The sequence below is a fragment of the Cinclus cinclus genome, chromosome 3 (genome assembly GCF_963662255.1).
Source record: "Cinclus cinclus chromosome 3, bCinCin1.1, whole genome shotgun sequence".
Taxonomy (NCBI): domain Eukaryota; kingdom Metazoa; phylum Chordata; class Aves; order Passeriformes; family Cinclidae; genus Cinclus; species Cinclus cinclus.
This window is the reverse complement of record NC_085048.1, coordinates 96,913,399-96,929,436: the sequence shown is the minus strand read 5'-3', so window position 1 is coordinate 96,929,436 and position 16,038 is coordinate 96,913,399. Positions and strand designations below refer to the sequence as shown.

The window sequence follows — 16,038 nt, the reverse complement described above, 5'->3', positions numbered from 1 at the left end:
TATACTCCTTTAGTCATGATATTCTGAGTTAATAGCAGCTTTCAACTTACAATGGAAGGGATGGATGAGCTACACTTTCACCTGTTAGGTTTTTTTATTATTTGAGTATGGAGATATTTGTTTTCTTTTGAACTTGATATTTCTTCTAATAATAAGATAATTACTATCTAATTGAAAGCAGACAAGTTGGGGTTTTTTCCAGTTAGGTTTCACTTGTGTGATTCGTCTAAGGTCATTTCTCCACAGGAAAATGGTTGTAAAATAAACCCTGCTTGCACTTCTCAGAACAAAATTAAATGCTTAGTTTTCCTTGAATACCCCTATCCCCCTTGGTGCATCCTTTGGACATCCCTTGGATAATCTTTTCCCTTGGTGCAGCAGTGTACTCACTTGCAGGTGAAGTGGGAACTTACAGTGCACTTTTCTTGCAGCTCTTTGGTGTTCCCTGCCTAGGAAGGGGCTCTACAAAGGCACAGAGAGAACCTGACTGTCCAAATCCTCAAGACTCCATCTAGTGTGGCATTGTCTGTTTTCAAGCTGCAACTGTCTTTCATTTACACTAAAGGTCTCCCTTCCCATTAATCTTGTTGAGCAGCTCTCCTCTCCAAGCTCTGCTGCTCGCAATTTGTGATTCCTTATTGTTGAGCATCCATCACACGTAAAATCAGTTCTAAGCACCCCATTACTCACATATTTAGAGATGTCAAAGCAGGGCCTCCATGTATTTCCCAGAGCACTTTAGAATTCCCTTCTGCTTTCCCATCAAAAAGGCAAAAAGGACATAAGCAGACAGCATCTTATTTGAACTTACCAGGGATGTAGATTTCCTTATACAGAAAGTTATGAGGAGAAGCAAGGCAAAAATGGCAACTACATAATACAGCTACAGTTAATGATGCATGAACATCACAAAGCTAAGCTAAGCTCGGACCCACCCTTCAGGTGACTTTTTCAGTGCCAATACAACAGGAGAACTTTCCTTGAAGACCCCATATGGAAACTAAGGTGAATTTCCTTTCTCACATTATAATTTGTATTTAGAACACTGCGCATAGTATTAAAAGACCTAGAAACCAGCGTTTTCTTTAGCTCAGCCTGGTCTTCAGTTTGGTTAGGGACCATGTCCATTTATTGTTATGATGTGTACATACAACTATACCCTGATAAGATCAAGGAAACTGGGAAACTTCCAAGGGAAAAAAATCACTAATGTGAGGTGCCTAGAGAAGTTTTATATATTTAAGAGATTCCATTACTGGGACAAGCCTTAGAGAAAGCTGTTGAGCTTATGTCTAAAAACTTTGCATTCTCATACTCATTATTTAAAAGGGAAAGGATGATTAATTGGTCTCCAGGGTCTATCCAGTAATAGATTCCTTTCCCAGCATAGGATTGCTGCAGTTCATTCATGCACTCATTCATTCATTCATTCTGCAATTGTACAAACAGACTCGGTAAACAAAAACTCTTCACCAGCAAACTCCCACCGTGCCAGCAATATTAAGTGGTAAGAATATGAACACCCTGCAGAGAAGCAGAGGCAAACAGTTCATTGATGCTTCTCTTTCCTCTTATCAGTATAGCTGATCCTGCTTTACAACCAATGTAAAAAGATAGGTTACAGTGGTAATAAACCTCAATACATTAAGTCTCCTTACAGACTGGTTGCTGAAGGCTTAATATCAGTCATAATTATTATCCATAAAATGTTATTGAATCAGATCTTAAAAGTTAATGCTGCTTTGTTTCAAGAGATAAAGGACAGTAGGCTGGTAAGGGAAGGAAAGAAACAGAGCTTTTGATCAATCTTTGTGTGATTTAAAACTGTAATTGCAAAAGGGACTCAGCACTTCAAATATTATCCCAAATCCTATGAGCTGGCCTACGCAGAGCCCAGTGACAAGAGTGATTACTCAGAGGGTAATTTATCTTTGAACTTGATACCAGCACCCAGATGAAGGATGTAACTCTTTTCTTGAACTCCGGCCTGGTGAATGCTGCCCTTTTAAGATAGGTTGAAATGTGGAGTTAGTAGGTGAGGACTTTCATAAAGCCACAGCATCCTGTGTTCCATTTGAGGCCTTGCTGCTCGCAGCATCACCTTCATTCATGGGTGCTTGCCTTCACAGCCCTCACATTAATACAAGATGCAAAGCATGTGCCCTGACAGAAGGCATCAGGCCACCAGTCAGTGGAGCACAGAAGCTGCCCTAACATTTACAGCTAATAAGGAATGTTTTCCTCCCTATCCACAGAGAATCTGGATAGGCTGGATTGATGGGGCCAGACCAACTGTATGAGGGTCAGCAAGGTGAAGTGCCAGGTAACAACTCCTGGGTCACAACAACCCCCTGCAGTGCTATATTGCAGAAGTGCATCTGGAAAGCTGTCCAGAGGAAAAGGACCTGTTCCACAGGTGGCCAAGGCCAATGGCATCCGGGCCTGTATCAGCAAGAGTGTGGCCAGCAGGACTGGTTGCAGTGATTGTCCCCCTGTACTTGGCACTGGTAGGACTCCGCCTTAAGTGCTGTGTCCAGTTCTTGGCCCCTCACTATGGGAAACACACTGAGATGCTGGAGAGATTCCAAAGAAGGACAATGGAGCTGGGGAAGGGTCAGGGACGCAAGTCTAATGATGAGAAGCAGCTGAAGGAGCTAGGGGAACTCCGCCTGGAGAAGAGAAAGCTCAGGGGTGACCTTATCACTCTCTACTACCACCCAAAAGGAGGCCATAGCCAGGTAAGGATCAGTCTCTTCTCCAAGGTAACAACAGACAGATCAAGAGGAAATGGCCTTAAGTTATGATAGGGGATGTTTAGATTGGATATTCGGATTTTTTTTTTCACTGATAGGATCATCAAGCACTAGAACTGGCTGCCCAGGGAATGGTGGAATCACCATTCCTGAAAGTGTTCAAAAAAAGTATAGATGTAGCACTTAAGGACATGGTTTAGTGGTGGACTTGTCAGTCCTGGGTTAACAGTTGGACCTGGTGATCTTAGAGGTCTTTTCCAACGTACACAATTCTATGATTTTGTTCAGCTTTCAGCACTCACAATATCACTAATGCAGCTCTGCTTTACCCTTTTTGTAGTACAATATTCCAACAATCTGAAGCCACTATTCATCTCTACAAAACACCAGGAAGAAGAAAGGTTCAACATAACAGCTGGGAAGGAGCAAAGTGGACCAGCGTGTGTCCTCCCCTTCAAGAGCCACAGTGCTTCCCAACCAGAAAGAGACCTTGGCTCCCATTTAAAACAAGTCTCACCTCCTCCACTGTTACCTAGCACATACTAATCATGTTATGGACACCCCAGTGTCCTGCAAAGTGAGGACATATTTTTAAGGTGCACCACAGGCTGTAGATCTTTGAGAACAAAGAAGTGTGTTCTGACTTATGTGCCAATTCTCAGCCAGCCTCAAGTAGATTCACTCCCTGCCTCTGTAATGCACCTGTTTTGCAAAGCAACCATTAAATTTGGAAGCTTTATGGAATGCAACATTTTCCAAATCTAAAAAGTATGCCAAAGAAATCATGCAGAAGGGTCATAGGAAATACTTTCAGGGAGACCTATTCTAAATCATCTACACATAGATAAGACACCAAATTCCTTTCCTTAAAGATTTTATTAACCTTTTGCTGATGGAAGGAGATTACTGATTGAGAGCTAGATGAGGTCAGTGCAACAATTATATTTTGAAACCTCTTCAAACAAGTCTCTTGTACAATGTAAGAAAAAAGTTGACAAAATGAATTGTTACTTAAAGCGAGTCTTTTAGAAGAATAATTAATCTATAATAACTATTCTGGCCTCCTCTCCAGCCCTGAAAAGTAATCCTTTCTCATTAGTTTCAAGTTTAATTAGCATCAATAATGAAACAGCCAATGGAAATAACCACTGCATCACAGTCTGTAATGCTGACATACACTGCCCTACAAAGGGTAAGGCCATAGGGTGATGTCTGAAGATAGGGAGAGGCTCGGCAGATCACAGGTGATCCCAAAACTAAGAAGAAAACAGTATTGTAAAAAGTGTGGAATGTGACAAAACCAGATTTATTTAAAGAGGAGTTTCAAAAATACAGTATGGAGGAGAGGAGACTCAGATAGTTTTGCAAATAACTGCTGCAGTATTTCCAGCAAGCTAGTGAGCCTCTCAACTCCAACTTCTTGTTTTTTCTCGGCCTTTTGGCTGAAGCAAAGAGAGAGACTTCCCTGTATAGAATATATTTCTCATATATTCAATATGAGAAAATTCTATTCAGCACTTGCAGTCTAACACAATCAAATAATGCTTTTCCCATCCCTGGCTTCTATGATCTCTCTGTAAAATAGATATAATAATGCTCAGCATTGTCACTAGGATGGTAAGGCTCAAAGTAGTTTAAGAATCCAACATGAAAGAGGCTATAAAAAGCCCAGACACTCTGATACATCCAAGATAACTCATTACTCAATGGGCCAGTAGAAGTAGCAGGCCAATACCGATGTACAAGTTGCCATTAGAGGTCTGCTGCAACTTGCAGTAGAAGCATTACCACAGATTTCTAGTAAGTGAAATCACAGATACTCAGCTGCATGTCACAAGCACTACAGCGACTGTGTTCGGAAGAACCACACCAACTTTCAAAACTGGGCTGGAAAGAAAACTTCAGTAAACTCTTAGGAGTATGACATATGAAAAGTATCATTTCCAGTATGTCTACCAAGACTAGTATTTTCCTAACAGACATCAAGAAAGACATAGCACAAGAATCCACATGTGGACATCTCTCTCTGTACTCCCACTCTCACACTGCAGGATCCTGCTTTTTCACCCTGCACTCACCACCCAAATGTTCTCAGCTCTTCACCTTACAGACTCCTTCTCTCCCTTTGCCCAGCTTGTAACTCTTGAAGACAAGAGTCAAAGTTTTCTTTCATCACAAGGTTTTGTAAGATATGAGAGTTGCTTGTCAGTAAGGAAATGGGGAGAAGCTTGCAGAAAGACCATGCACCTCTTTCTTCACAGTATATTACTGCATGGAAATCCCAGTCCAAAATGGATTCAACATACTCCCTGGTTTGAGCAGGGAAAGGTAGTTCTTCTGCCTTGGTGTAAACATTGGAATACCAGTGGAAACTCATGAGATTTGTGAACTGAGCTGAAGAGTCGTAAAGTGATAAGCTGCAAAGGGGATGCCCGATATTTCTAGATCCATCTAGTTGAAATAGTATCTCCCTTTTGACATCTGTAATCCAGGAAGAATCAGGTCACTCACTAAAGTTTTAAACAATCTCAAATCCCTCATTCTGTGCAAGTAAGAAACCATAAAGGACAAACCTTCTCCGACTGCCTCCACAACAGTCTCCTTTCCCAGCCAGGACAAACAGTGCTTGGTTTGCTCAGCGGTCCCCATTAGCCAGCAGAAGCCAACACCTGCAGCTCCTCACTGCAAATGGAGACAGAGCCCAGCTGCAGCTGCCAAATGCACATGGGCAGCTGGCCACAGCCTATCCCATCCTCACTTTTTGCGAGTGTACAAATAATCTTGCTCAAATACTCACAAAGTATTCAAATTTTCAAATCTAAATTTGACTATTTGGCTTCAAGACAGGTGGTGTTTTAACAGACAAAGGCAGGGCTCAAAATTTTTCAAAATAAAAGAGAAACTGATTTTCTTGTAGCATCAACCAAAACTCTAAGTTTGCTATCACTAAAATGAAGGAAATAGCTGTCCTTTGACTATTAGCAGTGCAGAGATGGGAATAAATCAATATGGTATACTGGCTCTTGTAGCTTCTCCCTTTAAAAGTTGAGAGTTCAGACTGCACCTTACTGCCTTTATTCAGGTTCTTAGAAAGTAAAAGCATTATTAATCTAAAAAAAAAAAAAAAAAAAAGGCACCATCTACCAACAGAGTTGAAAAGCAGTCAAAACTACCCTTGCTCTGCAAAGGAAGTAACTGCCACAAAGGGAAGTATTTCGTGTCACAAAAGATATCAGTGGCAGAGCTGTGTACTGCAAGATAATTAAGTTGGAAGTCAAACTAGAACTCAGTTCTTGCAGCTGCCTGCTGAAGTTCTTAGGCCAAAGAAATGCCAGTTGTTAGAAACTTGTCTGAAGTTAGTTTGAAGCCAGCCACCAGCTGGTTCTGTCTACTGGATACACTTAGAACACTTCAACCATGTCACAGATCCTACTTGACTAACAAGGCAAAGTGATTCTCCTTCACTGCAACTGACAGAGTTCGTAGCTGCTGCATGTAGAGATATCTAAGTCCTACCTATGCTGTCCCAGGGAATTTCTGAGTAGCCATGTTAACTAAACAGGATAGTGACAACCATGAAGCAACTCAGCCATGTCAGTCATAAGTTAAAATACTCATGTAAATTAGAATTTAGTCTCAAAATGTGTTTCTTGCCTAAATATTTAAACACATAAATAACCTCCAGCCATTCCAGCTTGTCATTTTAAGCCTTCTGACATTTATTGTTCGCAAGAAAAGAAAGGTCAGACTTATCAGATCTGCATTTACGCTTCCATGACATTTTTCTCCAACCAAATCTTTCTGAATTAAAGAAGCAAGACAAATGTGGCACATTTCATAAAGGACCTTTCTCAGCCCAGCACTGCAGTCTCAGTAACCATGTTGCTCAGAAGTGGCTTACCAGGAAACAGATGCTGTTGCTTGGTGGATAAGAGAGATGTGAAAAGCAGGCAACCTGAACTGGTGTTTGCTGTTAAGCAAATCACTTGTGCCAAAAACACAGATCTCCTAGTCTCAGTACTCTAGTTCTGAGTAGCCCAAGAGGATGCTTTGGTGTGAAAACTAGACAGGAAATGTCCAGGCATAGAGTGGAATTTGCCGCCATTTGGGCAGCAATTTGGATTCTCAAGTCATTACTCCTACGGATGTATGCACACTGATGTATGCAAAAGGTGGAATCTTTTTTATTAAGACAAGGCTCACTTAGTTGAGAACTTCGTAAGTGCTAAATCCTGCCAGTCTCCCTTCAACTCTTCTACATCTTTTGGCTAATTCACAAACATTGTCACAAACAGACATTTAATTTCCTATCATGTAATGTTTAGGTGAGATGTGCAGTGAACCAAATGACCAGATTATTTCAGGATTCAATTCACTCAGACACTGCAAAACTGCCTTTGATTTTGAAGAATGCCTCTGCTTTTGTATAATAAAGCACTTAAGTTTCCCTGTGCACTTCTTAACTGTAGGCATTCAATCCCTGTTTTTAAGGACATGGAAATAAAAGCACAGCAAGTTTAGAGAAAGTGTATTTTTTCAATATGTCATAAATGTTCATTCAAACATAATAAATTGTTACTTGTGCCCCTTTTGGTGTTTGTTTATGGCTATTTTACTGAACATGCTTATGAATAAGAACATTCATAAGAACAATGAGCCTAAAAGTAAACAAAACTTGCAGAAAACAGACCTAGAGATCATAAAATACATTGTGCATAATCCAGGCTCCCGATGAGGATCAGCAACCCCACATAACTTTGAGAAAACAAAACCATGTGATCATATCACACTTTCTGTGAACCACTTAAAGACTGAGCATAATTTCCAACATTATCTGTCAAACAATTGGCAACAAATTTCCAAATCCTGGAAAAATGAATTTCCAAATCTCCTGTGAAAGCCTCATGGTTTTGCAAGCCAAATTATCGTGGTCAACATGGAAACAGTGGATGAGGCATCATGAGTCTAAAGAGACATAAGCTACGAGTTTTCTCAAGTTTCCTTAGTGCTGATGGAGTAGTAAAGTGTCTTGAACAGAAACAGGCAGAACAGCAGTAGGATTGAAGATCATACTGCCCACAAAACCAGCCAAGCCTCTTCACAAGACAGTTGGTTTCCTCTTCAAGAAGCATTTCCAGTTCAAGAGGAGACACTATGAATTGACTAAATCCACATTTCTGGAGAGCACCAGTGATTGGGGGTCTAGAGGGAAGTGCTACATACCTAACAGGGCAGGAAAGTCTGGGAAAGATGCTTCTAAGCACACTCATGATTCACTGATTCAGCAATTGGTAATCCACGTGCAGCCCACTGGTACCATTGACAACCCAAGGGCAGAACAGGAAAGCCTTGATTTGCACTAGTTCATGTCTAGAGTAAACTCAAGTGCAATTAATGCTATCCTTAAGCTTTGGATTGGCAAAGCTGGACAGACAGATGAGGCAAAGCACAAAACCCCAGCAAAGATCAAAGCCACTTGCACTACAGCAAAAACCCTTCAGAAACCTGATGGCAGGGCCTCAGTCTTATCCACCAAGTTCTGCCACTGCTTTATCAGAAGAGCAAGATCAGCTCTCAGGTGTGACACACAGCTGAGGGTGAGAGAAAACCAGAGAGCAACTGCAAAGTGACCAATAGCTTTTACCATTTTTGTGCTCACTATGACACAACTCTAAACACTATTCTTTGAAGGCAGCAAAACAAAACCAAAATATAATGAAAAATATCATTAAGAGGACTTGATTAAATGCTAGCACCTCTAAAATACACAGAAATAATCCTGTGGACTTCACCACAGTCAGATTTCAGCTTGGAGCTCTGATTTTCATTTACAAAATGTCCACTTTCAGAAACACATTTTTATCTAGTCTGAAGTTCTTTATAATCTTTAGGCAAAGGGCTCCTCCTGCAAATGAGTGCAGGTGTATAGAAGCAGTCCCCTAAAGATGTAAAGCCTAATTGCCTCAGCATTATAATAACATTGGTATGTAGTGAATGCAGTTAGTTTCAGGGAGAAACATGTGGCAAGTTAATAAAATTTTAGATGAAGGCCACAGTGCAGGAGTAATATTTCGCCTAGCCAGAGAATGAAAAGTTATGCATTACTATTTAAAAAGTATAATTGGAATGTTAAATCTATTTCATGAATGAAAGTACATTGACCTTTAGAGGGAAGAATGACTCATTTTCAACCCTGTATGCCCCTTCTTAACATACACTTCCCACCTTTGCATGTGTAAGTAGCAATTAGTTTTCATGGGACGTTATTTTATGGCTATTTCAGCTTATTAAATTTCCTGGGTAAACTCACAAGGAACCTATTCAGCAACATTTGTGGCTCAGGTGCCCTACAGTGAGAGAACTGGTTACCTGTGAAGATAACATGAAAAAAATCCAAACACCAGCGCAGGGTTAGAGTGGAAGGGCCCTTGGATTATTTCCCCCAAGAAAACTCGAGAACTTATCCATTTAACTGCTACAGAGACCCACCATGGTTCCACACTATATAGCAAATCCCGTAAGACCAGAAATAAAGCTGGCCTGAAAATCTCCTGACAGTAATGTTCACACTGGCTGTTCAGTTCCCCTTGGCAGTGTACTGGTGTTCATTAAATTCTTTTGAGAAAGGTTTCCTTGGAGGCACAGCAGCATTTCCAGTCAAAACCACAGACAATGAGAACAAAGTCAACAGTCAATGTGGTAGTTGAGAGGTTCACCTCAAATACAGGGGATCTGCAGCGCTGTACTCCTGTCCAAGCTTCTTTCTCCCTTCCTCTGCATTTCTTATTGTGTGTCTTTCATTCAGAAAAGATTCCTTTTTTTTTTTTCCTTGTCCCAGAGGAGTACTGGGAGAAGGCTAAGAAGGCAGTATTAAGTCTGAAAGCACTTCCAAGAGAGGAAAACTCTCTTGTACCAAATTTTGAAAAGTCCAAGCTGACACAGAAATGATAGATGGGCTGAGGACCACAGGTTCTCTAGATGGAAGAAGCTTCTTCTTGCAGGATGCTCTTTTCCCACAAGGATGAGTGGGAGAGAAATCTGGCATCAAGAATATTTGCATAAGAGCCCTGTAGAAATTCCTATGAACTTTATGGCTTGTCTGCTGAACAACAGCTGCCTGTAAGTACATCCTTTACTAATTGTTGAGTAACAGACTGAGACAAAGTGCTTTACACTTTACACAAACATGGCGTGAAGAAAGGAGAAGGTTCACTACAGTTAAATTTATCTTTGAGCCAGCAAATGAAAGTATAAGTTGAAGCAAATAAAGCATTATTTACAGGACTCTGTTGTCACCTCTAAGGTCAATGGGAATTCATCCCCTTGCCATTTTTTCTCACCCTAAAATATAATTCATTCTCCATTTACGTAAAGGATAATGTGGTGAAAATAATTTAGCAAGGTAATCATATATTTTTCTGGGAAGTACTACAACCCTGGACATCTCCAGCAGACAAGAGGAACAAAAAAGCCCAGTATGCCAACAAAAGCGAAGCAGCTTCCCATTGCTGATGGGAGGACTGTGTTGTTTGAAATCCATTTCCAATTAGCTTAAGCAAAAAAGAAAGGCTCAGTTGCCTTAGGAAGGGCTTTAGTTAAGCCCCATGCACATTAGCTGCAATGGTGTCAATAACTGCTGGAATCTGACAGGCTGGTGGATGCTGTTCGTGCTGTTATCACTGTGTCAGCACATCCTGCTGTCGGCAGGGCTACACAGCACAAATTTAAGGCTGGCAGTGACACATGGTGTTCACATAGGCAGCACCTTAGCAAAGCAGGAGGAATGGATTTCCTAATGTTGTTAAACAAACCCATGTTACAAAAGCAGGGCAAAGCCAGGAACAGTGTAACTATGCTAAGGTGCCGCTGCTGAAAAAACAGAGATGCAATTCAGAACCAGACCAGGATTTTTAGGGATTATGAACAGCTGCAAGGAGAAGTTACCACTTCAGTATAGGTAAAGTAGGTCCATATTCCTTCCCTCTGCTCCTCCTTTTCCTGCATCCTCTGTGATTGACTTTGCGTGACTGTGTTGCAGTAAGAACAGCAGAGCTTTCTCTCAAACATGAGAGAGGCATAGCTTCCTACCGATCTGGAAAAACATGCATTTCTCCTCAACAGTGAGACAAGAAAATAAAGCCTGTGACTTCTGCTAGCTTTGGTTAGAGCTCCATCTGCATTGTATTCACATCAGAGAACCTGTTCTTATGTATACCCTTCCCTCAGGCTAAAAACACACCTTCATCCTCTAAGAAGACAAATGCATGTCCTCCAGCTCCATCACTGCTCTAAGTACCTGAGTAAAGATGCCATTCAAAACTAAGGCTTCACTGCCCAAAAAGATCTGTAAATCGAAAGAACTGCTGATCAGAACAAATTCCATAAACAGAAAGAAAAGGAGACAGTAGGTTGTGTCCTTTAATTTTTAATTATTCTTTCTTTATGGCATTGTAGCAAGGCAAGACCTGCTGGAAGGTGGGGGGTGTTGGTCTCACCTAGCCACCTTGTGGTGAACAGCACCTCTGCGTTACCCCTGCCAGATCCAACACAGGAAGAGCTAACCTGGGTACCTCACTTCAGCCACAGCTGCAGGACTTACTGACACAGAGCTTACCCTGACAGTCGGCTTTGGTTTTCATTTTGGGCAGCAAGGAAGGAGCTGGGTTCCACTTGTAGTTCTTCAGATGGCTATCCCATCTTTTCAGATGAGCATCAAAAATCAGTTGCTCCAACTTTGTATTCAAACCTCAGCAGTGATTTCTCTCTCCTCTTGTGAATTTACTTCAGTGTATTCTGTGGTCCATTAAGTAGGTGGCTACTCAGGGACACACCATTGAATTCTACAAAGCTTCATAAAAAGTACCAGACTTAATTCATTGTGACAAATTATTGGGACCTGCAGTCCTCTAAGTATCATATTCTTCTAGTAAGAAAGGCTGAATCACAGTTTCTGTTAAAGATACAATGCACAGAGAGAACGGAAATTTCTCTTGATCACTGGCCCAAAACAGAGTCCTGATTTGAGATAAAGGAGCTGCCCCCAAACCGTGACTGCCAATCACCGCCCACCAGAACGAAATTTTAAGCCAGGTTCTATCTTTACACAAGTACCAGTGCTGCATGAGACTTCTCAGATGTACAACTTCTTATATTGTGGCTGATACAGTGCAGTTCATTAAGGATCCTTTGGGGTTTTAAAATGTCAAATAGCCCTTTTATGTTTAAAGAAGAGCAATAATATTAATATCAATAGCCAGTAACAGAGAGAGTAGCATTAACGTACAAAATCGGGAGCCAGACCCAGCTTTGGAGATTTTGTGCTGTTCTCTGGTCTGCTTGCACATAACCTTGAAAACACTTGAAGCACTTTGAGGAAACATCCCTTTTTAGGATGGTATTTTTTAAGTTTCAAAGAACCCGATCTTGCTGTCCTTCAGCTAATGACACTTTAACCTTTGGGTCCTGATTGCGGCTTTCTAGCACATAGGAATTGTCGGGCGTTTCATAAAAATCCCTCAGCACTTTCAAACCAGTCCTCCTGGCCCCACCAAAGCCCCTCAATATATTTCGCACCGGTAAAGCGCAGCCCTTACGGACAAGCCATGAGGGGAAGGCGCGACTGTTCGGGGAAGCCGCGCTTCCCTCATCCGCGGGGCTGTCAGTGACCGGGACGGCGCGGGGCGCTGGAAGCGTGTCCCGGCGGGGAGGGCGCGCCGGGACACGGCGGGGACTGCGCGGGAGTGGGCGAGGGGCGCTGCCCGGCGCGGTGCGCGGCATGCAACGCACGGCTCACCTGCCGCGGAGACGTGGAAGAGGAGGCGGGGGCGGGCGGCGCGGATGGCCGCCGACAACCCTCGCTCGCTGCCCAGGAGGGCGCCGCGGCGCTCGGGCATCAGCCGCACCCGCAGCCGCCCGTCGCCGGCGCGGAGCCACCAGGCGAAGAGCTCGGTGAGGTTGAACTCCAGGTGCGCCCCGCCGGAGCCCGGCGGCGGCTCGGCGGCGCAGCCGTCCCGCACGGTGCCCTCGCCCACCTCCAGCACCATCTGCTTGGCGCGCCGCAGCCGCCGCCCGGCCGCGGAGGGCCCGGCGGGGGCGGCGGGCGGCTCGGCCCGCGGCAGCGCCCCGCGGGCGGCGCGGAGCAGGGGCGCGCAGTCCAGGCGCAGGTGGCACCGCGCCGCGCCGCGCCCCGGCGGCCCCAGCACCAGCTCCCGCACGTAGGTGCGAAACAGCGAGGGCACGACGAAGTCCATCGCCAGACTCCTCCTCTGCAGCCGCGAGAGGCCTGGGGTGTCCCGCGGTCCCGCCGCCCCCGGGGCCAAGCTCAAGGCGAGGCAGGCGGCGGCCAGGAGGCGGGCGGGCAGCCTGCCCCCAGCCATGACCCGCGCGGAGCCGGCAGCGCCCCGTCCTGCGCCCGCGGAGCGGCGCCGGGGAGCGCGGTGCCGTGCGGAGGGAGCTCGGGGCCGCCGCCGGCCGGTCCGCCCGGAGCCGACGCTGCGCGGGCTTTGCCGGCTCCAACTACCCGCCACAACGCAGGCATTACCCAGCGAGCGCTGACGTCACGCCCGAGCGCGCCCCCCAGCAGCCAATGGCGTCCCCGTTAACCCTCATTATGCAAATACACGGGGGCGGGGCGGGCGGAGCGTTCATTGAGGAAAAAAATGGCCCGGCGGCCGCGGGAGCGGGGCGGGGGGTGCGCGGTCCCCAGGGACGGGGCTGGGACACGCGCGGACCCCGGGAACGGGGGCGGGCAGCGGCGGCTTGCTGTCCGCAGGGGGAGACCCGGGGCTCCGGCCGGAGCACGGCGGGAGCCGCACCTCCACATGGCCCGGAGGGGCTGGGGGTGGACACCGGACGCCGAGCCCGGCTGCCACCCCCGTGTGGTGCGGGGCTCCGTGGTCCCGTTCCCCTCCTCTTCTCTCTGTGCAGGCAATGATGGACAGACCTGTCCGCTTATTCTTCCTTGCTCTGCTTTCCTTTCCTTTTCTTCCTTCTCTTCCCTTTCCTTCTCTTTCTTCCCCTTCCCTCTCTCCTCCCTCTACATCTTTCCTTTCCTTTCCTTTCCTTTCCTTTCCTTTCCTTTCCTTTCCTTTCCTTTCCTTTCCTTTCCTTTCCTTTCCTTTCCTTTCCTTTCCTTTCCTTTCCTTTCCTTTCCTTTCCTTTCCTTTCCTTTCCTTTCCTTTCCTTTCCTTTCCTTTCCTTTCCTTTCCTTTCCTTTCCTTTCCTTTCCTTTCCTTTCCTTTCCTTTCCTTTCCTTTCCTTTCCTTTCCTTTCCTTTCCTTTCCTCCCTAAATGCTGACATCCATAAAATCGCCCTGCATGTCTTTCCTCTGTAGAGAAAGGAAAAAAAAAAAAGAAATATGAGAAGCGAGAAGTAGGGAGGGGGAGAAACCTTAAAGTCATTCTTAAAAACTGATCAAAATTCTTCCATTTCTCCATGAAAACAACAGCCTTAAGAAAGGTTCATGCAACAATTTCCCCTTTTTTACCCTTCATAAATACAATATAATTACTGTAATTACATTAGTGCTGTGCCTTAGGATAGCTAATCATAACTCATTCATATTTCTGGAAGTTGCCTATATGAATTAATGACTTATTATTATCTCTTTAGTTTGATACTTAATGCATGTATATTTTTGTAATTCAGGTACTGTATAACTATATAATCGTTAGAGTGCAATTATTCTGTCGTGCAGTTATTCTTGTGCTTATATCAAATTAATGTTAATATACAGATATTGTGGAGCAGAACCACAGTGTAATGCCTCCATAATTGCAATGCCACGGAGTGTAATTGCAGGCACAATGCTGGAAAAGGGAACCAAGATCTCTTCTCTACAGAAGCGTTGAGGAAGGAACTTCAGGGCAATTGCTGAAGGATTAGTTAGATAATAGAGTTAATACAAAAAAAGCCACTTCTGTGCTGTGTTTAGCCTCATAAAGGCAAGCTCATTCAAAGCCCACCCAAGAGGCTGGCATTTCTCTGTCTGCAAATGCTTTGGACATAGCCTTGCTTTTCCCCAGCTCTTCTTATTTCAGAGTCTGCTAGATCAACTTGCTCAACATGTGAAGCCTAATCCTTCACTTTTCAGTTTTAATGACTTCGGGTCTCAGTGTCGTCATGACCCACCAGTAGGGTGCCATTCCTGATTCTGGGACTGGGCAGAGATGCCATGGCATAAGTCCCAGCACCCTAGTGCTGGCTGCACCAGTGTCCATCCCAACACTGACACCAGGGCTCACGTGCCCAGGGGAATGTCAGGGAGGCCACCTGCAGCTCACTGCTTGCCTCTCCTCTGTGCAGCCCAGCACTTCCTGCACTCACAACTCTCCTTGGGTCTGGGACAGCTGTGGGTGCTGAGCAGCAGGATGGAGGCAGGGGCAGAGAAAGAAGAGGAAGAAGGGGAGCAGGAGGAAGGAAGTGATGAGGTTGGGACCTCCATCATCCTCATCTGTCCCACCGGCTTCTGCAGCACCACTTCTGGGCTAGTTGTGATGCTACACCCCATGGTAGGGTAGGAAAGGTTCCCAGCCATGCACACACCACCCTGGGAATGATCTCTGCCTCCCCTGGCAGGGAGTTGATTGGGGAATTTCCATGTCCTACATCTCCTGGTCACCTTTTTTAGGTCCTCAGCAGGGAAAGGTAAAAGCTGCTGTTCCGGCAGCTCAGTGGGAGCCATGGCTTGGGCAGCACCTCTGTCCTGCCCCCACCATGGGTCCTTGTCCTACCCCTGCGTCCCTTCCCACAGAGCAGGGCTGTGCAGGCACACCTGCCCTTGGGCTGGGGGAGGAGCAGGTGCTGGCACTGGTTCTCCTCTCTTTCTGCAGCTCCCAGGCACTGAAGGAGCTGTGGGTGAGAACGCTACAGGGGTAAGCTGGGAGATGCTCCAGGAGAAGCCAGACCAGGGAACACAGCTCCCCAGCTGGGCAGAGGTACCCCTGTGTTTGGGGGAGGTGTTGCGCAGAGCTGCTTAAGAAGACAGGAGAAGCAGCTGGGGGTTTATCCCTGTCCATTCCCACTGCACAGGACAAAGGAGCCCAAGTGACCTATCTGCCAAACATCTAACCCCTACAGAAGGAAGTGAGCTGCTGCCATGCAGTGTCTCTGCTCTGGGCTCTGTCCCTTAGCTCTGCTCCCCCAGCTGAGTAGCAGAGGCATCACTGTTCTTCTTCCACTCCTTGTCTTTTACCCAGTGGAGGAGGACATTGAGTGCCAGGAGTCTGGAGAGACTGGTTGAGGACCTGGCAAAGGTGAGGATGGCTGCCCTATGGCTGGGCTGAG

At 45.3% G+C, this 16,038-nt stretch overlaps 1 protein-coding gene across 1 annotated transcript in view; it reads right to left on the bottom strand.

The window, feature by feature from the left end:
* The window catches only part of ALK (ALK receptor tyrosine kinase), a 306,940-nt gene extending 294,294 nt beyond the window's left edge, over window positions 1-12,646 (bottom strand). The window contains exon 1 of the mRNA XM_062490501.1: window positions 12,547-12,646. Coding sequence (XP_062346485.1) covers window positions 12,547-12,646 — 100 coding nt within the window. The remainder of the gene's footprint in view (window positions 1-12,546) is intronic.
* Window positions 12,647-16,038: the final 3,392 nt, after the last annotated feature.